Source organism: Lissotriton vulgaris, chromosome 8 (assembly GCF_964263255.1).
Source record: "Lissotriton vulgaris chromosome 8, aLisVul1.2, whole genome shotgun sequence".
Classification (NCBI taxonomy): Eukaryota; Metazoa; Chordata; class Amphibia; order Caudata; family Salamandridae; genus Lissotriton; species Lissotriton vulgaris.
This window is the reverse complement of record NC_141696.1, coordinates 1,338,747,749-1,338,768,692: the sequence shown is the minus strand read 5'-3', so window position 1 is coordinate 1,338,768,692 and position 20,944 is coordinate 1,338,747,749. Positions and strand designations below refer to the sequence as shown.

Genomic DNA, 20,944 nt, shown 5'->3' with positions numbered 1-20,944 from the left:
TTTGAGCGATTTCCAAAAATGCGATTGCTTTTAGGAAATCGCAAATGTGCGATTTCCTAAAAGCAATGCATGAATACATTTTCAAAAGAGAAATCGCATTTTGCGGGACAGATTTACCGAGTAGTTGAACTACTCGGTAAATTTGCAAAAACTGTAAATAATGCAGAAAATGCATTTTTAAAACGTTCATGTTACGGACACACATGTCCTTAGGACATGTGTGTGTGCAACATGATGCGAAAAATACATTTCAGGGGTGCATGGGGGGGTCCTTTGGACCCCCCCCCTGCACCCATGAAATGTTCTAAGTGCCACTCGCAATTTGCTACTGGCTTCAAATTGACTACATTGATTCCTATGGGCCTCTATGTAATGCGATTCCTTAATTGCACTTCGCAATTAAGGAATCGCAATTTTCGAAAATGAAGAAATCCTAAAAACTTTTAGGATTTCTTGATGCATAGCATTTTGCATTTCTCAAATAGCGATTCCTTAATTTTCGCTATTTGAGAAATGCAAAATCCTACATTGATGCATGTGGGCCAAAGAAAATCATAGATGCACATGGTTGTGTCAGCTTCATCAGGCGACTCTCCCTTGGTTGTCGTCAGTTTTATGTGAGACTAGCTTACCCGTTGCACGTTGCTGCAATCGAAGAAGAAAGGCAATTTAAGGAAACTTGTTATGATAACATTCAATTTACATTGTGTCATTTTTATTGAAACTTATTAATTTTAATATGGGAAACATTTTAAAGTGTTGTTTAAATTCTGGTTATTTATTCGAGTGCTTGTGGCTACACAGTATTTTTTGTTTTTCCTTCTGGTGCGTACACGAATAAATCAGAAGGTTTTCCGACGCCTGAGCTGGCCACATACAGTTGTCCATGTGAGAAGCACGGATTCTCCAAATCTTGTCCACACACTTGCAGCGATTGTCCTTGTGCTTTGTTGATGGTCATTGCAAAAGCGAGTCGCACCGTAAACTGTAAACATACAGTATTGGAAAGATTATGAGGGCCTTGGGGGCCAGGGGCCGATATTTAACAATTTTCTTTTTTTTTGCCAGGAACATTTGCGGGAGTGTACTTAACAACTTTTAACAAATATTTATATATATATATATATATTTGCCAGAAAACTTCGCGGGAGTGTACTCAACAACTTCCCAAAGTTTCATGGCGATCGGATGAATGGTGTAGTAATGCATAAAGGACAAACTGACATACTTTCGTTTTTATATATATAGATAGATCTGGTTACTTTTGCTCTGGGTGTTGGGACTGGTTTTAAGGTTACTGCAAAGAGATAAACAGCAACTGTACAGTGTCAACACTTAGCATGCCCTATATACATAATAGAAATGACCATCAGTTATGCAGTACCTGGTAACGCCAGGATCAATCATGCAGCAGAAGATCAGATGTATTTGTTGTCTCTTCTCAGCATCTATCACAACCTTCTTTCTCTCTCTCTCTCTCTCTCTCTCTCTCTCTCTCTCTCTCTCTCTCTCTCTCTCTCTCTCGAGTATGTGGTGAGCTAGTGATCTCAGCAGTTTTTACACCATCAGCAATACACCACACATGATAGAAGGGCTGAATACAATTAAATCTGTTGTTCACTATTAAACAGTACACAACTAAATTGTCACTGTACTGTGAGTCCGCAGTTCCAGTTCCAATAGGCTAGGTGATGTCATATGCTATTGTCCAGGTCTTTAGCAAGAACTGTGCTGTGATCATATTTGGTGCTGGCCCATTTCCCCCATACAATGCAAGCAACCTTCTATGTGCAGATGTTTAGTAGTGATGGACAATTTCAGTACCTCCACTGGTGTGATGGGTGATCTTGTGTGGTGCAAAGGAGGTTCTTACTCCTCGGAGTTTCAAGTTCGGGTAAAACTTCGAAGAAGAGCTGAAAGGCAAGCAAGGCATGGGAGCTGAGTATGTCTTTATATATGAGGTCCAAGATGGCTGCCAGTCTAATGAGATTAGGATTGCGTGCTCCTACGGGAATGGGTTGACGCTGGCATCATTCCCTTACAACCAGTTGCCATCTCTGAATATCTCCTCATTGTAAGATTGCTGGTCAGTTTTATTAACAATGTTGCATGTTTGTATTATGTGCTTTCTAATTTAGTGTTTATTTAATAAATATATATGAGATATTATTAAAACTGTTTTGTTAAAAATAAAAAACCTTGATTGGACATTCATACTTTATTGGAACAGAGAGTCAAGGATGTGTAGATAAAGCCAGCTCTCTGTCACAGACCCGGTAATTGGAGCACTGAGTTTTAGGAACCCTAATAATTTTATAAGCACTTAGTGGCCCCTGTAATTGGGTGGCCTTGGGAACGTGCACTGACAGCTGTGGCTCCATGTATTATGTGCTTACTGATCTCTTGTTGACCATGTATCTTGGGCTTTCTAACCTCCTGTTGAGATCTGCCAGTTCTGGCGTACGACCTCAGAGAGTAAGTTGCTTCTCAGCAGTGCTGAGGAGTACTGATGCTATGGTATTCCCACAATGAGAAAAGTGTTGTATCAACGCTATCTTGATTCATTGGCTTCCAATATATTCTTGCTTGACAAACTTCAGCTACCTGTGCTCCCCACACATTTAGGCATATCTTTCCCTTAAACATCTCTCTGTTGTATGAGACTTTTCTCACGCTGTGGTATACTGGCGATTGGATGAAAGTTGCAAGAAACCTCATGAACATATTCTGCTACCCAAGCTATGAAAATCAGAAATAATATGTTTATCAGAGTACAAGAGCACAGAATTGGAGGATGATTTGTTAAGTATTTGAAACCGACGAAAAAATTAGACTGCTCTCTGTTTCCCCATGTCAGCCATCTTTCTCTCGCCATCTTCCATACTTTTATTTCATCCTTGTTTGTCCTTTCTTTTGTACCATATCACTGCTAGTAGACCCCTGCCCTTCTCTCTTTAGCCTCAGTGCATATCAGTTTCCTCCCCTGCTTTCCTCTCTTTTAACCTTCCCTGTATAAGTTTATTCCTTTGCTTGTACCTTTTTATCTCTTTACCTGTTCCTTAAACCTTAGTTTCTCTCTCACACCCGGTACTTTATTTTATTCTTCATGTCATGAGGTAACTCAATTCACAGTCACACTGCATGTCACTCTCTCTGGTAGAATATTAAGAACTGCTCTTGCGCAGTCTTCCACTATGTTACTTGTGTTGTTGTGCAGCTATAGGACGTCTCACCTTCCTATGCACTCCCATTGTGCCTGCCACAGTGCGTCTACGTTGTTGTCCACAAGTTCTTTAGCATTGCTGCTGGTTCCTTCCCTCCCACCCACCTTAAGTGCCTACTGAGTCCTCTGACTCCCTTTGCCCCTTTCAGTTCTAATCATATATGGCAATCATACCTCACGTTCAAATATGTCTGTGCTCCTTCCAAACGACTCCCAACTTTATTGATTGCTACCACAAACAACAAATTCACCTGCTTCTCTGGCTCGCTCCCACTGTGCAGTTAGCAGTTTCTCCCACCTGGAAATAGCAAAATGGTTACAATTAACGAGCTTCCAGCGAATGAGATGGGAAACATCACTTACAACGCAACTTTTACAACGACATACCATTACAACGCAACTTTTACATCGCAAAAACTTTTACAACGCATGTATTTACAACGAATGTTTTTACAACGCAGGTACCTTTACAACGCATACCATTACAACGTAAGTATTGGTAAGTATATAATTATATTTTAAATGTTATATGTTTGGGGTAAAGGGGTATTTTTAGGGTTCAGGGTCAGTTTTGGGTTTTTGGGTAAAGGGGTATTTTTGGGGTTCAGGGTCAGTTTTTAGTTTTTGGTATTTTTAGGGTTCAGGGTCAGTTTTGGGTTTTTGGGTAAAGGGGTATTTTTGGGGTTCAGGGTCAGTTTTTAGTTTTTGGGTAAAGGGGTATTTTTGGGGTTCAGGGTCAGTTTTTAGTTTTTGGGTAAAGGGGTATTTTTGGGGTTCAGGGTCAGTTTTTAGTGTTTGGGTAAAGGGGTATTTTTGGGGTTCAGGGTCAGTTTTTAGTTTTTGGGTAACGGGGTATTTTTGGGGTTCAGGGTCAGTTTTTAGTTTTTGGGTAAAGGGGTATTTTTGGGGTTCAGGGTCAGTTTTTAGTTTTTGGGTAAAGGGGTATTTTTGGGGTTCAGGGTCAGTTTTTAGTTTTTGGGTAAAGGGGTATTTTTGGGGTTCAGGGTCAGTTTTTAGTTTTTGGGTAAAGGGGTATTTTTAGGGTTCAGGGTCAGTTTTTAGTTTTTGGGTAAAGGGGTATTTTTGGGGTTCAGGGTCAGTTTTTAGTTTTTGGGTAAAGGGGTATTTTTAGGGTTTAGGGTCAGTTTTTAGTTTTTGGGTAAAGGGGTATTTTTGGGGTTCAGGGTCAGTTTTTAGTTTTTGGGTAAAGGGGTATTTTTGGGGTTCAGGGTCAGTTTTTAGTGTTTGGGTAAAGGGGTATTTTTGGGCTTCAGGGTCAGTTTTTAGTTTTTGGGTAAAGGGGTATTTTTGGGGTTCAGGGTCAGTTTTGGGTTTTGGGGGTACAGGGGTACAGGGTAAAAATAAATTAAAATAAATTTAAATTAAATTACATTAAATTATATTTTTTAAAATTAATTTACGATTATAAAATTAATATATACTTACCAATACTTACGTTGTAATGGTATGCGTTGTAAAGGTACCTGCTTTGTAAAAACATTCGTTGTAAATACATGCGTTGTAAAAGTTTTTGCGTTGTAAAAAATGCGTTGTAAAAGCATGCGTTGTAATAACATGCGTTGTATCAACATAGATCCGAATGAGATAGATCTGTTAAAAGACGTGTATTTGCCACTTTTATTGAAAAAAAATAGAAGAGCGTAAAGGAAAGGGCGTGAATAATTTCACTGGCAGTGTTGAGCCTCACCCTCTTTTAGAATGCGCAAGCCAAAATATTATTAGTATTTAACAATAAAGATGACCCCACGTATTTGAAGTGCCCACTGTTGGCAACTAGCGTAAACTGCAGGTCACAAGACCGAAGGACCAACTCAGTCTGGAATCCTTCCGAGACTACCACACTGAGTTCTGCTCCACTGGGAAATAGGTAGACTGACTGGCTTTAAACGTTACTACACAATGCACAGATTGGAACTTACCACAGCATCCTCCCATTGTTTACTTTACCTCTTTTACTAAGATACTACTTACTACTATGTTTTAAGGACAAATGTCTCCAAGTTGCATGTCTAACTTATGTGGAATACAATTATTTACTTTATGAGACACATCGCACACCTCTGAACGATATTATTCGCTTTGTTGTTGCGTGAATCACCTTTCAGCCTTGCAAAAGTCATTTTTATGATGAAACACGTATCGACTGCCTGAAGTTAAAACCTTATGGAATTTCGCATCATTTGCGAACTCTAAGTGGAATAAACACTATTGTTTTGTTTTTTACACAACCCTACAAGTGCTTCGGTATCACTTTGTATTTGATTGTTGTATGGTAAACCCCAGGAGCTACTATCAGGCACACACCCTTGAATAGCAGGGTAGTGGAAACCCATAACCTCTTTCCTCTCGACTAGACTCTATACGTAGATCATCAAGGAGGTGCGATTAATTACGACACAGATACTCACTCCTTTGGTCACAACTGGAAAATACTCCGATATGTTATTTACAGTACTTGAAGATGCCAAACCTTGTACCGTGCTGTGTTGCATTAATATTAATTGTCTGAACTGTGGTGTTAGGGCAGAAACACCATGGTAGTGAGAATGTGCAAAACTAAGTGCATCAAAACTACAGCACAGTGAGTGTCAGTTAAGCCAACTACAGGGGGTACTCGGAGACCTCTTGATCTTCTGCCACACAACTTCATTCTGAATGGTGAGCAAAAACTGGGCACAAACCCCCCCTGGGGAAAATACCATTATTGCATGCCATTAGGTCAGGTTTAGTAGCAAGGTGAGATATAGCATGTAGTATTTAAAGGTCTCTTTTTCAATTTCCACATTGTTTTGCCCTTGTAACATTCTGCTTGGTATAAAAACCACAGACCACAAATTTCAGAAAATGCATGATTTGTAATGGGGCGCAAATATTGTCTTTAAAGTTACTGCCGCCCTGAGTTTGAAGCGTCTTTGAGACGCTTCAGTGTTTTTAGTGAGTTGCAGCTCAGTGGCTCAAATTCCAGCATCGATATAACTGTGAAACCTCCAGAGACAACCAAAAAAACAGATCCCTACTGGAAGTGCTGCTGAAATACCAACTCTCAGAAGCAAGAGAAATGGCCTCTGAAACGATTGTTTAAAAATTAAAAACTAGGAAAAGCTGTGAGCTAACAAGGAAAGGATTCCAAGCATGAAACGACTTGCCTTATTTGGATAAAGTAGCTTTCTGTCTCAGCTGGTGATGCTGGTTGAGCTCATCGTGTGATGTCTGCCCTCTCAGGTTTCTTTTTATCCCTCCAGACCGCGCAGCAATATTGTTTCAAACGTTCAGTGACCTCAGCTGCAGACCACAGCAGATCAAAGGAACCGGAAGCAAAGTTGAAAGCAATCACAAAAGGCAGGAGGAGTGGGAGTATAAAGCCTCGTGCTTTTTAATGGTCCATGTGCGCCCATAAAGAGACTATTCATTCTTGGAATGTTGACATACACATATTGCTGAGCCATATTCATTGGTTAAAGTGAGAAATTCACAATTACTGGGTAAATGTATTCTTTTAATAGCAGTTTACATGGTCAGACTATATTAATTTCTTTATATTGGTCTCACCATTAAAAGTTGTAAGCTATGTACAGAGTGCAGTAAACACTGCAATGTTTCCAATTTCTTGTTGCGCTTTGTTGCCACAGGGGCTCCCAGGTGGAAGCTCAACTCAGGAGACTTGCTAAGGAAAAGGTTTGCTCCTAAAGACAGTGAAATCCAACATAGGTGCAACTCCCACCTGCAGACGTTTAGAATGTTTCAGGCAACCCTTCATTGTGGTAGCTGATGGCGTTAACCATGCCTTGGGGTTATCCACACCACGCATAGAGTGGTGTAGCTGTTTTTGGGGATGGTGGAGGTGTCGACTGTCCGCCCCGCCCCCAGAACAAGTCGTCTGTCGACCGCCACCCCCACCCCTCAGGAACAAGTTGTCGGTCGACTGCCCAAACATCCCCCCCCCTCTCACTCTTACCTGCACCGGAGCGGCAAACTAAGGGAACGCCCCGGGCGACAATTTGTCTAGCTACGCCCCTGCACACATATAAGTCTGTCGCATCTGCTGGAATACTATACCAAGCTACAAATGCATGCAGCCAGAAATGACATTTGTTGCATTACATTAGATCATGCCCTACCCGCAATGAAGAATGGAATGGGGTGCTTTAATTTTGGGAAAGAAACGGGGACCCAATACATGAATAACAAGAATTCTGTTCTGCTGTTTTCCAGAATTGAAAAACGTAAACATTTTGAGAGTACGATGGGTTTTAGAGTGAAAACCGCTTGAGATTCACAACAATGAAATTCAAAATTTGGACTTTGAATAGAGAGGAATCGAACCAGTTTCTAGTTAATTAACTGAAAAGTAAACCGAACTGCTGGTGTCCTGTTCATCATATAAATATTTGCAAATATGTGGCCATCTATATATATCATGCAGTGGCGGACTGTCCCGGGCCGTAGTAGGGGTGTGGAGGGGGGGTTTATAAAAAATTTGAAAAAAGATCACTAACCTGCCGGCTGGCCAGCCTCTCCTCCATCCTCTCCGTCCTCTTCCTTCTGAGCGAACCAGAAGCAGGAGGCACCCAGGCTCCCATAAGCCAATCATGATGCTGCTGTCCCCACGTCGTCATTGGTTTGAGCACCGTGGTTCAGTACTCAGACAGGGACTGGGAGCCTGGGCATGCTCTCCAACCAGGCTGTGCATTACAACTGGGTGGAGAAGATGCTAAGTGCGCATGACTGTTTGGCCGGCCCAAGACGGCCAGCCAAACCGTTATGCGCACTTAGAAAGTGCCACAACCACCCCTCCACCTGCTCTGTGAGCAGCCCTGCCCAACACCGCCCCCAAAACTGCCTCTGCATGGGAAAATAAAATGATAATAACATTCTTTTCTTATCATTTTACTGTTCCTTTTTTGCAGTGCTGAAAAGCAGTGAGGCATCACCCCTCCGCCTTAACAGAAGAGCAGCAGCTGATATTATGCTGTTTAAAAAGGTGTCTAACTAAATATATCATGAGTCCATGACTGGGCATTTGAAACGTCTTCACAGATGAATCAAAAATATACATGAAATCAAACATCATATTTAGCAAACAATAAAATAAAGCATACTTTAATTCACAATACAATCACAGCATTAATATCACACATGCAAAATAGTCCAAAATGTTTAAAGGGCCGAAGTCAGGGGAATAATAAGGAAAACTGATCATGAGTGAAAGGTTCTATTCCTTCACACGGCTCAGCAGTGGGTGCACTTTCAGTGGTCAATGTCTGCAATGGTGATGATTGTTCCATGGGCTAGGTTGAACCTGTACCCTATGGTGAATCATGTTCTGGGGTATTGGTGTCAGGGTTCTCAGGATCCCGACCAGTTGGTTCCAAGGGGTGTGGAGATTTCCCGGGAATTGTAATGGTGGCTGGAGCATCAGAACCTCTTGCAGGGCTCTCCGTTTGTGGCCCAGAAGTGGTTGGTACTGACTACGGATGCCAGCTAGCTCGGTTGGAAGGCTGTGATGGCTCAGGAGTCTGTTCGAGGATTTGGTTGGTCCAGGAGGCTTTGATGTCTTCCAATTGGAGGGAATTGAAGGCTGTTCAGTTATCCTTGACACACTTTCTTCCTTAGGTTCTGCAGTGAGGATTGGCAACATGGTGGTGGTGTGTTATGTCAACCGCCAGGGAAGTGTGAAGGTGGCTTCCCTCAACTTGTTAGCTCAGCAGATTTGCCAGGGTTAGAGTTGAACTTGTTGTCTCTGAGGGCATTGCATCTACCGGGGATTTTGAACTCGGAGGCGGATCACTTTAGCAGGGTGTTTCACTCCCTGTCAGAGATGTGCTTAACGCCGTAGGTGTTAGTGCTAATGGGGGGGTTTGGGGTCCCTGTGGTGGTCCTGTTTGCAGCCTTAAGGAACTCCTTGAGGGAGAGGTTTTGCTCTCTGGTTCAGTCGGACTCGGTTTGGAGGGTGGATGCTCCGTCCTTTCAATAGTAGGGGGCTTGATGTATGCCTTTTCTCCAATTGCGTTGATTCTGAGGGTCCTGCTGAAGGTCAAGTTCAACCGGGCATTGTTAATCCTGGTGGCGCCTGCCTGGTGCCGAAGACCTTGGTTTCCTGTGTTGTTGAGGGTGGCGATAGGCCCTTGCTGGCCATTGCCTGTGGTTCCTTGTCCTCTGTCGTTTCCTCCTCTGTCCCGGGATTGTCTCATCCAATTGTATCTGGCGGGCTAGCTGTTGAGAGGGTGAACCTCGTGGCTATCGGGTGTTTTCCTGAGGTGGCTCAGTTTATCCAGCAGTCCCGGCGCCCTTCAACTCTCAAATCCTATGCTAGGCATTGGGTTTCTTTTCAGAGTTGGGGTGCAGATCAGGGCTAGTCTGCTATGGAGGTGGATCCTGTGCGTGTCTTGGATTTCCCGAAGGATGGCTTCGACTTGGGTCTGGTTGTTTCAGACTCAGTGGGTGGCATTGAGGGCCTTTCATGGCCCAGCCTGTGAGCCAGTTCCTTTGGTGTCCCAGCTGTTGAGGAGTTGTTTCCTTAAGAAACCGGCGGTTAATTCCTTTACACCACATTGGGATCTTCCATTGGTGCTGAGGGCTTTAAAGTCTGCTCTCTTTGAGCCTCTGGAGGAAGTATTTCTGCATTTTCTGACGATCAAGGTGGTTTTCCTTGGCGCTATCATCTCGGGCCGAGGGTTGGGAAGTTGAGATTGTTGCTTTGTTCTTATCCCTTTTTGAGGTTCTTTCCGTATTTGATCATTTTCTGGCCTGATTCTTCCTTTGTACCCAAGGTTCCTTCCTCATTTCACTGCTCGGAGGATCTGGTTTAGCTGCACTTTTTTTGATGTTAAACAGGCTCCTGAGGTGTACTTGGTTCGTATGAGACCTTTCTGTAGGGTGGATTCTCTTTTTGTGACCTTTGGCCTGACGGACCAGGGTCTAAAGCCTTCTGGGGCTACTATCAGTCGGTGGCTGAGGTGGGCTGTGGTGGGGGCTAACGAGGATTGTGGGGTGCTGATTCCTGGGTCGGTTCAAGGGAGATCGACTTGGGGGTGGCTGCTCCCTGGGCTTGTTTATAGGGGACCTCTATGGCAGAGATCTGCAAGGCCTGCTTCTTGGAGTACTCCACACACATTTATGTCCCATTATCATTTGGTGGTAGGTGGAACTGGGTCTGCTGGCTTTGGAGACGCTGTGTTGCGTTCTGTTCAGGTGGAGTGACTTTCTGCTTTTTTGTGCTAATAAAGTCTGCTTACTGCTCTGTGGTGAAGCTGATTCTTGCAATGGTATCTGCTCATATGTTAATGACTGTGACAGGGAGGTCTGATGAGGAGTTAATGGTAAGCAGCTCCGTTCAATCGAACAGCAAGGTCTTGAGTGCCTTCCTGAAGATGTTGAGAGAGGGGGCACGTCTGATGTTGACCAGGAGCTCGTTCCAGGTCTTGGCTGCGATGTAGGAGAAGGCTCTTCTGCCCGTTCTGGCTCCGCGGATGGACGGGGTTTCGGCAAGGGCGAGGTCGGCGGATCGGAGGTTTCTTTTGAGTACATGAAAGGAAATTCTCTCGTTGAGGTATTGGGGTCCGGTGTTGTGGAGGTATTTGAAGGCGTGGGTAAGTATCTTGAAGGTTATTCTCTTCTTGACAGGGATCCAGTGGAGGTCTTGCAGGTGTTGGGTGAGGTGTTCTTGTCGAGGGATGCAGAGGACGAATCTGGCTGCAGTGTTCTGTATGGTCTGCAGTTTGTGGAGCAGAGACTCGTTGATTTCGGCATAGAGGGCGTTTCCGTTGTCTAGTCTGCTGGTTATGGGTGCGTGGTGGCTTTCGTCTTGATTCGGGGGGATCCATTTGAAGGTCTTGCAAAGGATGCAGGGGGTGTTAAAGGAGATGGAGGCGACGGCGTTTACTTGTCGGGTCATGGAGAGGGAGGAGTTGAGTACAATGCAGAGGTTCCGGGTGTAGTCGTTGGGGGTGGGTGTATTGCCAAGGGCGGTGGACCACCAGGTGTTGTCCCAGGCGGTGAGGAGGACCTAATTAGCCTACACTTCTGCTTAAAAATTAATCAATCAGCACACTGGATCCTTGTCTTAAGAGGCCCCCATACATAATTGACCTGGCCCGAGAAACAATTCTAATGGTTTCTTATAGCTATCTCTGCAATTACATCAATTGCTATAGTGATTAACTTTTATGATCCGCCTCATCACCTCCACCTCCCTACCTTATTTGTTAGCTTTCATTTGCCTTTGTGATACTTTTGTGCTTTGAGAATGAAAGGTCAATTTTCGATTTCACTAGTATCTCCACAGGAGTCCTGTACTGGCAGTGTTTGTTTATTTAATGGCTTCCAGAATGTTGTTTTGTTGGCTGTTTATGAATGTATCCCCATACTTTTACTTCGGATTATCACCTGGCACTCTTTTGTTATCACTTTGACATTCAAAGAATCTGCTCCACACTCTAGTATCCTTTACAATTAGATCTAACTTTCTCTTTTTTTTACACACAAACATAACATTTGTTCAGGTATTTGTGTTTGAATCTCAGCTTTCCATAGATTTAACTTGCAACAAAGCTCTGAAGGCACTTAAGGAAAAATCACCATTGATCGTGCATAAGTAATATATTTTGGCAATTAAACATTGGGAAATAAAACGAAGCAGATTTTTTGCCCAGCATTTAAAAAGTTGATATGCATTAAAAAAGTAACTGACCAGGACTCACACTGGCCTATTGCTACTTATTGACTCTAACCCCCAACACTTTTCCCACCACTGGCTTTTCTCTCCACATATTACCTATGCTACTTCATTACGGATTATCTTTCCCACAGTTGAATGGAGACGACATATCAAGAGATGCCAAAGACAATAATTTCTTTAAATTCTGTTAAAACAAATTGCAAGAATTACCATAATTTTCACTACATCAATATAAACATATGTCACCCTAAAAGGAACTTGTTGCTTCTTTAACAGATCCCATTGTGGAACTTTATAATGCCTTCAGGCAGAAGGGGGTGGTGACATTCTCTATTTTGGTTGCAAAAATAGTGGTAATATATAAACAGGGACTTGATATTGAGAAGGTGTATAATAAGAAATTAAAACTGATACTTGTCTCACTTGATGCCGAAAAGGCTTCAGAAGCGTTATCTAGGTTGGCCCGGCAGAAATATGAGTCGTATGACCTGGGAAATTACTTTATTACAGTAGTGCATGTTAGCTATACTTTTCTGAAGGCCTGAGTGGTGGACAAAAGTCCGGTGGCTGAAAGAATGCATCAACGAAGTCTGACTAGACTAGGATATTTACTTCCCTCTCCTGTTTATCTTAAGAATGGAGCCAATAGCAAAATTCAGGGTGAAAGGACCATGAAGTGTTATGTTATGTTATGTTAATGGGTTTTATAAAGCGCACAGCTGCCCCAGCAAAGGGGCGTCCCGGCGCTGGCCGCGTGAGGGCACAGACACACATAACAGTCTAAAAAGTGGCAGTTTATCCTGTGGTAAAAAGTTACACTAGAGGAAAGAGAAAAGTTTTAATAGCATTCCTAAAAGCAATCAAGCAGTCTATGCCACAAATTTGCTCAGGCAAGGAATTCCACAGCCTAGGGGCAAGGTGGCGGAAGGAACGTCCACCAGCACGGGAGAGCCTAACTCTAGGCACAACCGCCAGATGTTGCCCCTGCCGAACGAAGCTGGCAGGAGGGGACATAGAAGGTGATCAGATTGCTCAAAAGATCAGGACTAGCCACTTTCAATATCTTAAACGAAAGACACAGGGTCTTAAAATGAATCTGCTTTTCCACAGGGAGCCAATGCAACCTATGGATAGTACTGGTGGCAGAACAAAAGCGCGGAAGACCCACCAGGGCTCTGGCAGCAGCATTTTGCACACGCTGCAACCTGAGTATTTCCGCCTTATTCGCCCCCAGAAGGAGGGAGCTAGCATAATCCAGGTGGGATAAAATACTTGCCTGAACAATCAGTTGACGTATAGGTGGATCAAAGAACTTCAGAACAGGCCGGAGGCCCCGCAAAAGGCCAAAGCAGGTAGCAGCAACTTGCCTTGTGTGGGCTTGAAATGTAAGAGATGAATCCAACAAGATCCCAAGGTTTTTAACCACCCCCTTGGGCGTAGGAATTACACCCAGGGCAGTGGGCCACCAATACTCCAATCAACAGAATTTCAGTTTTGCTAGCATTTAGTTGCAGGCAGTTGGCGGCCATCCATTCTGCTACCGCAGTCATCCCTTCTCTGAATCTAGAGACAGTCGGAGATGATCCTTCAGCCAAGGTGATAACCAGCTGCGTATCGTCAGCATAGGAGACCATAGTAAGGTCCCATTGCTTAGCGACCGCAGCCAAGGGCTGAACGTAAAGATTGAAGAGCGATGGGCTTAATGCCGAACCCTGGGGAACCCCCTGATCGATGGAATGGATCTTAGAAAGGAATAGGGGGGCAGAAACACGGAAAGATCTTTTAGTCAAAAAAGAACGAAACCATTCTAGAGCAGACCCCGTTACCCCCACCTCCTCTTGCCTTTTAAGAAGGATGCCATGAGAAACCGTGTCAAAGGAGGCACTGAGATCTAACAAAAACAGAGCCGCACTTTGACCAGCATCCATGATAGACCGCAGGTACTCAGTCGTGGCCAGAAGGGCCGTTTCCGTACTGTGACCCGGACGGAACCCATTCTGTGAGGAGTCCAAGATGTTATTAGAGTTCACAAACTGAGTTAGCACGTTGTTAACATGTCCTTCTGTGATTTTGACCACCCAAGGAAGAAGGGACATGGGTCTGAAATTCTCAGGTTTAGTTGGATCCAGTGTAGATTTTTTTAGAATGGGCGAAACCCATGCCTGTTTCCATAGGGCTGGAACAGTCCCAGTTGAAAAGGAGGAATTCATAATTTTGCAGAGCAGGCCCGAAAGATGGAAAGAGATTCCCTAAATTGCATTGGCTCAAAGGGTCAGAAGGGGAGCCAGTTTTAATTTTTCCGCTTAGCCTAATGAACTCTTCCTCCATCAGAGTCGGGATTACTGACAGGGTTGCACCAGACCCACTGCCAGACAGCAGTGCGTCCATACTGTAAAAATGAACGCATCCTTTCCATATTTGCCCATGGCACGGTGGCTCGCCTTACTAGCTCCAGAGCACCCCTACCACTGCTAAAGAGGCAGCCTGACCTTTGTAGAACAGTTGCAGGGTTTCCAAGGATTGACAACTCATATTTCCTCTCAAGTCTCTTTGGCCAAACAACCAGTTCATAGTCTACGTGTGCACCAAACGATCTAGTTAGTTAAGCTTTACGAACCGAAAATCACCCGACCTCTACTTCTAATCAGACTGGATGTACTTAGGTGAGACACCTGGATGTTTTCTGTATGAGCACAGTAACCGCTCTCAATGTAACACCTCAATTGCTGTACTTATATCAGCTATCCAGTCAGGATACAGAAGATAGTATTCAAGGTTATACATAGTTGAATTCTGACTTTCATATGATAGATTATGAAATCTAGGTTTGGAAGCAATTTGTTGAACTCGTGTAACAGAGGAGGAGACTCAGCTGTACTACAGTACAGCAGAACAAAGGCTGGCAGCAGAATGGCCCAAGAGAGAACTGAGCAGACATTGGACAACCAAATGGACCGAGTAATGGCTCGAATGATGCTGGGTAATTCTCTCTGGTTGCTTCAAATAGTTGATTGGAAGCAAAAGCGATGCCACAACTCCCCACCCTCCCAAACGTTTTGAGAGAAGTATTGCTCTGTCATCAACAAGTCAATGCACAGATGCACGTGACTGAGCCCATCTCTTGTCTGGATTCATATCCCGCAAAACACTCCATTAAGTGACCTGGAGTTTGCAATTTATCATATATGTGGGCTTGGAAATCCCAGCATGCAAACAAACCAGTGCTTTAAATCAGCGAATACTCACGGGTACTGAGTACCGGCACTTATTATTTTTATCACTCTGAGTACCGGCACTTCTTTAATGCCCTGGAGAGTAGTGGTACTCATGGAAGAATACGCTCATTGGGTGCTAGTGCTGATGAGCACTAGGCTGTTAAAGTGGAACCTATCTCTGACAGCCAAGTCACATCTGTAGCCTTGAGCTGAGCCCACGTTGGATTATTCAGCATTGGCTCTTAATGCATTATGTCCGGGAATTCGCCATCACGCTGTGTTGGACAGAGTAGGGTCCATTCAGGCCCTGTGCTGTCAATCACATTCAAACTATCGTGCATTAGTGCAAACACACGAATCGAGGCAGCCCACTGGCAGCGGCAGTTAAGGAAGCCTTGGGCAATAAGGAGTTGAGTTTAAAATGGCGTTAATCCCACCTGAGTCTTGTGTGTCTGATTATGTCTGTGTGTTTGCATGCTTTTGCATTAGAGAAAAGCAGATAGGAGACAATCGGAACGTTCTCTGGAGGTATTTTAAAGAAAATGTGTGGAAGGCTTTGTCTGTGCATGGTTGTTTGTTTCTTTCTGTGCGTGTGCACACTCGAGAATATGCAGTATTGTGCAAATAATAGTATTGAAACTGGGAATATTACGTTCAGAGGAATAGACTATTTTCCATGTATTATGAAAAATACTATAAGATAATGTGCTTATGGCACAATAATGCCACAGTAATGCAAATATTTTTAAACTTATTAGCCTTCAAATTTGTGGTTAAATAAATCACACATTTTTGGAAAATATAGATCGTACACACAAATCCAATGAATCTTTAAAGGCCTAATAGTAGAAGACCTCATTGGTCATGTTGTCATGAAAGCTTATTGCCCTTGCTACATCGCATCGACAATGCAGTCGATAAAGCTTGTTTGATTATATTCACTGATCTGTAATGTGTCAACATGCATTGATATCTATCCATCTTTTTTCTTTTGTCTAATGGCAACTGTCTAAATGTCATTTTTGATAATGTGTGGTGTTCCATTCTCATGAATACCTATTTGTGGTAACAGTTTTCTTTCTTCTGTATTTCGTTCCAGGAAGGGAAGAAGAAATTTGACAAGGAGAGTGAGAAGTACTATTCTATATTAGAGAAGCACTTAAATTTGTCATCAAAGAAAAAAGAATCTCAATTACAGGAGGTAGGAGAAACAAATATTAATGGCTTCCTTGTTCAGTTGTATAAGATCATTGCCGCAAAGTGTATGGTAAAATATATTTGCAGGTCAGACATTCCCTATGACGAGGCCTTGCCCAAACAGGCAGATTTTCAACTCCTTGCAGAAATAGAAAAGGGATAGAACATGGGAGACCTGGACTGAAATCGCATTGCAGATGCTCTGGACTAGTATACCTTTGGTATCCGAGGAGGATATTCTAAGAATACCTGTCATGTCAGCTGGTTCTTCCTGCATTTCTCGATTTCAAGCCTGGTAATGTTGCAACAGCTCACTGGTGATGAACACAGAGCTCATCTTGGTAGAGTTCAGTTTGAAGTAGACCTTCAATGGAAACTAGCCAGTCCTTCAGGTGACCAATATCATACACAGATGACTCTTTCAGATAGAGTTGTTTGATCCGCATGCTGGTGGGGTATGGTTATGAGCTAACTGCATACCCAGAATGGGTCAATGATTACCAACAGGTCAAGCAGGATGAGGAGGCAAGTGTCAACATTGTCGTAGGTTTGCATAGTGTCATAGGCTACGAAGAGACAGAAGTCAAAAGATTTAAAATGGTAATTAAGTCCTCTATACTCCCTTAGCTTCCTTTCATTTTTTAGGACTATAGTTAAGACAAGTGCCTCATCGATAAGTGCACTTTATGTTTTTTATAGCAGTCTGCTTCACGAGTGCCCTCTGTGCGGCACTGCAGAATGAACACATACTGGTAGTTTTCAAGGAGCGCATTACTTATAATGTTATTATGAATATAGTTGCCAACTGCTGCCTCCATTGTCTTTTTAGGAGTGTGAAATGGGTGAACAGACAGTAAATGGTGAGATTAATTGGTTCTTGTTGGTGCTTCTGTACAACATGCCTAAAAAACATTGTCAATGTCCGGTAGCTCTCGTAGGTGAGACCTATTGGCTTTGCCAATTCTTGTTTTGATCTACATTGTTTCAGTCTTTCTCTGCGTGGAATAGATGTCGGTAAAGGATAATGGGAACAACTGTCACCTGACCAACTCCTGCGAGTCCTCATGTTCCAGTTGATAAGCATCCAAACAATTGCATCATTTTAATACAGATCTTTTCCCAGTGTTAGATTTGTTGCCCAAGTGGCACAATTCCCACTCCCTCTTTCTTGCTTAGACCTGGAGTTGAGACAAGGCTCCTTCACTTCTCATTGGAGAAAGGGAAGACATGGGAGATGCTGTTTGTTACACTCTTAACAATGATCTCTTATGCTCACGTTTGTAGTTTGACAAATGTGACCAGGTATCTGAATTATAGTTAGTGTTACTATTGAACTCTATAAAGATACTCCTAAAACGCAGTGGTTGCCACCAAGAAAACACATTGCCATGGACTCAATGATGCCTGTACCACCATGTTTCTCTAGGTCAATGAAGGAATTTATTCAGCGCTTAATTTGTAAAAACAAAGAAGTGGCAGGGTTCTCGTCATGAGGCCACTGAAGCATGCACTACACTTTGCCCCTCCCAGCTCTGTCAATGATAGTAACAACACAACTGCTAAGCATCTCACTCCTACAAGTGTGACAGTATGGACTATTTCAGACACCTTAATCTAGAAGAATGGCTTGGGCGGCACATAACAGTCATTTTTAATGTATATTGAATTACTAATAAACTGTTGTTGTGGTCATGTTAAATTAGCCAAAAATCACCACCTTGTGGCAGACTGTCAAGCTGGTGTTGACAATTAAGACAGTAGCCACCAGCTCAAATTAAGCACTGAATTTATGTGGTGTATCAAAGTTGTTTTGCAAACTATATCAGTTTAAAGAACATCCAATTGCCATCTGGGGCAACTTGAAAAGGATGCAGTGAACCTACCCCCAAACTCGCCTGTGTTATAATTTGACACCCTCTACTTGTATGGCTAGTAAATACATTTTAAGACTCCCACATCAAAGTAGATTCATAGTACTTATTAATTCATAGAAAGTTATGTATAACACTTCGTAGGCATTTTAACATTTATTTCGGGTAAAAATGCAGTGTTAGATTCAGCTCTGTAGTGTAATCTTTTGTAAGACTGGGCGATGCTATATTTTTTTTCAATGTCCACATTCTATAGAATTGAATGACTTCTTAGTTTACCTCACCTGTGCTAGTATTTTTGTATTTTGTAGTTGAATTTATAGGGCGCGCAGCTACCCACAGGGGGTCTCCCGGCGCCAGTAGAAAAGTGCTTACAAATCACAGTTATTATTGAGGGAAGAGCCAGGTTTTAAGGTCTCTGCGGAATTTCAACAAAGATGGTTCGAGTTTCAATGTCACCGGAAGAGAGTTCCACAGTCTAGGGGCAATGCAAGAGAAGGAGCGTCCACCCACTCTCGTCAGTTTGAAACGCGGAATCAGAAAGTTACCTTGGGATGAGGATCTGAGAAGACGAGATGGGGAGTATTGTTGAACAAGAGACTGTAAGTAGGTTGGAGCTGACCCTTGTTTAATCTTATGCATAAAGCAAAGAGCTTTAAATTTGACTCGATTTTCAATACGGAGCCAGTGAAGGTCCTTGAGAAAGGGGGAGATAGAAGATTTCCACGGGACCTTACAAAGGAGACGGGCTGCCGAGTTCTGGACAAGCTGAAGTCTCCTCTGAATCTCCAAGTTGACTCCCATGTAAAGCTCATTGCCGTAGTCCAGGCGAGAAGTAAACAAAGCCTGGCCCACCGAACGCCTCGTCGAGACTGGGAGCATCCATAAGATCTTCCGGAGCCACCCAAGGATGGAAAAACAGGTGGCTGCCACCTTGACCACTTGGTGACGCATGGAGAGTGAATCATCCAGAACGAAGCCAAGGGTGCGGACCTGCGTCACTGGAAGGGGTGGAGGACCCATTTCTGACGACCAATGAGCGGTGCTCCAAAGGTGCTTGTGCTTGCCCAGAATGACCACCTCCGTCTTATCTCCGTTCAGTTTCAGGAGGTTTGCCTGCATCCACTCCGCTACTCGGCTAAGTCCTAGTTTGAGAGCAGATGGATTATTTGCTTCAGCCGAGGTGAGGGAGAAGAGAATCTGGGTGTCGTATGAGTAAAGGGAAAGACCTGCGTCTTCCACAATGGTTGCTAGGGGCGTCACGTAGATATTAAAGAGCATAGGGCTCAGAGAGGACCCCTGCGGCACCCCATACGCAGATGAACGAATAGAGGAGAAAAAACCAGAAGAAACAACCTGAAATGTCCGGTGGCTTAAAAAAGAGGTCAGCCAAGCAAGAGCAGAGCCAGTCACCCCGGCCGCTTTCAATGCTCTCAAAAGAATGGAGTGTGAGACCGTGTCAAATGCGGCGCTTAAGTCTAAAAGAATAAGCGCTGAGGTCTCACCATGATCAAGGCGAGTGCGTAGGTTCTCAGTGATCCCAAAGAGGGTAGTTTCGGTGGAAAAGTGGGAGCGGAACCCTGATTGGGACGGGTGTAGAAATCCTATAGTCTCCACATGAGAAGTGAGATGTATGTTAACATGCCTCTCCAAGATCTTTGAGAACATGGGCAGCAGGGAGATGGGCCGGAAGTTGGCAAGCGTCTTGGGATCTGCGTCAGGTTTTTTTAAAAGCGGAACCACCAAAGCTCTTTTCCATTTGTCCGGGACAATGGATTCCTGCAGTGAGGTGTTCAAAAGCTCTTGAATAACTGAAAGAACATCAGGAGATAGCTGGCGAAGGATGTCCATAGGGATTGGATCCAAAGGGGAGCCTGAATTCACTTTCGCCATACAGGCGAAAAAGGAGTTTGAATCAAACAGTGGCCACTCCGAGATCTGCGTTTCCGAAAGTCGGGGTCTAATATGTCCAGAGTAGAGGAGTCAGGAGGGGACTTGGGGGAGGTCAGAGAAAGGGCGTTGTAGATAGTTTCGACTTTTGATATACAAAAGTCTGCAATGTCATTGCATTCCACTTCCCCTAGCCCAGGTGGGGTGGGAGAGGTGTTAGAGCCTGCTAACCTCTTGACCATAGAGAAGAGAGCTTTCGGCCGATTAATAGCCCTTTCAGTAGACTCTGCGACAAAAAAGGCTTTCGCCTTCCTGCAGGCTCGATGATATCTCCTGAGTGCTGATCGATAGATCAGTTTGTCATTAGGAGCGTAGGCTTTTCGCCAGGATCTCTCCAGGTGTTTACATTCGGATTTCATTACCTTTAGATCGTCCGTAAACCATGGGGCTGGGGCAAGGTGTGGGATGGGTCATCGAGGACGTGGCGGCAAATGGCGGTTGATGTTAGGAGTTAGCCAGTGAGATACTTCCTGAACCAGAGAGGTGAACCTAAGTTTGGTGTTGGGGCGGGCGGCGGTGAGTGAGGCGTTAAACGCCGAGATGTTCAACCTAGTCCAGGCTCCGTGGTTGGCCATGGTGCCAACGCAGGTAATGCCCTTCGCGGTATCAGCAGACAAAGTGAAGTGAATCGCAAAGTGGTCAGGCCAATCAAGGGGAAGGGCAGGGGAGGTGCAGTCAAACAAGATGTTAGAAATTACAGTATCAAGTAGGTGGCCTGCCTGATGGGTAGGACCACGGTTGCGCTGTATTACATTTATGGCCTCGCAGTCAGATAGAAACATTCTGCTTA

General features: G+C 43.8%; 1 protein-coding gene across 2 annotated transcripts in view; it reads left to right on the top strand.

Moving 5' to 3' along the window:
• ARHGAP42 (Rho GTPase activating protein 42) overlaps nt 1–20,944 on the top strand; it is a 664,758-nt gene that overhangs the window by 407,915 nt on the left and 235,899 nt on the right. For both annotated transcript variants that reach the window (XM_086935288.1, XM_086935287.1), the window contains exon 5: nt 16,236–16,337. In XM_086935288.1, coding sequence (XP_086791414.1) covers nt 16,236–16,337 — 102 coding nt within the window. The remainder of the gene's footprint in view (nt 1–16,235; nt 16,338–20,944) is intronic.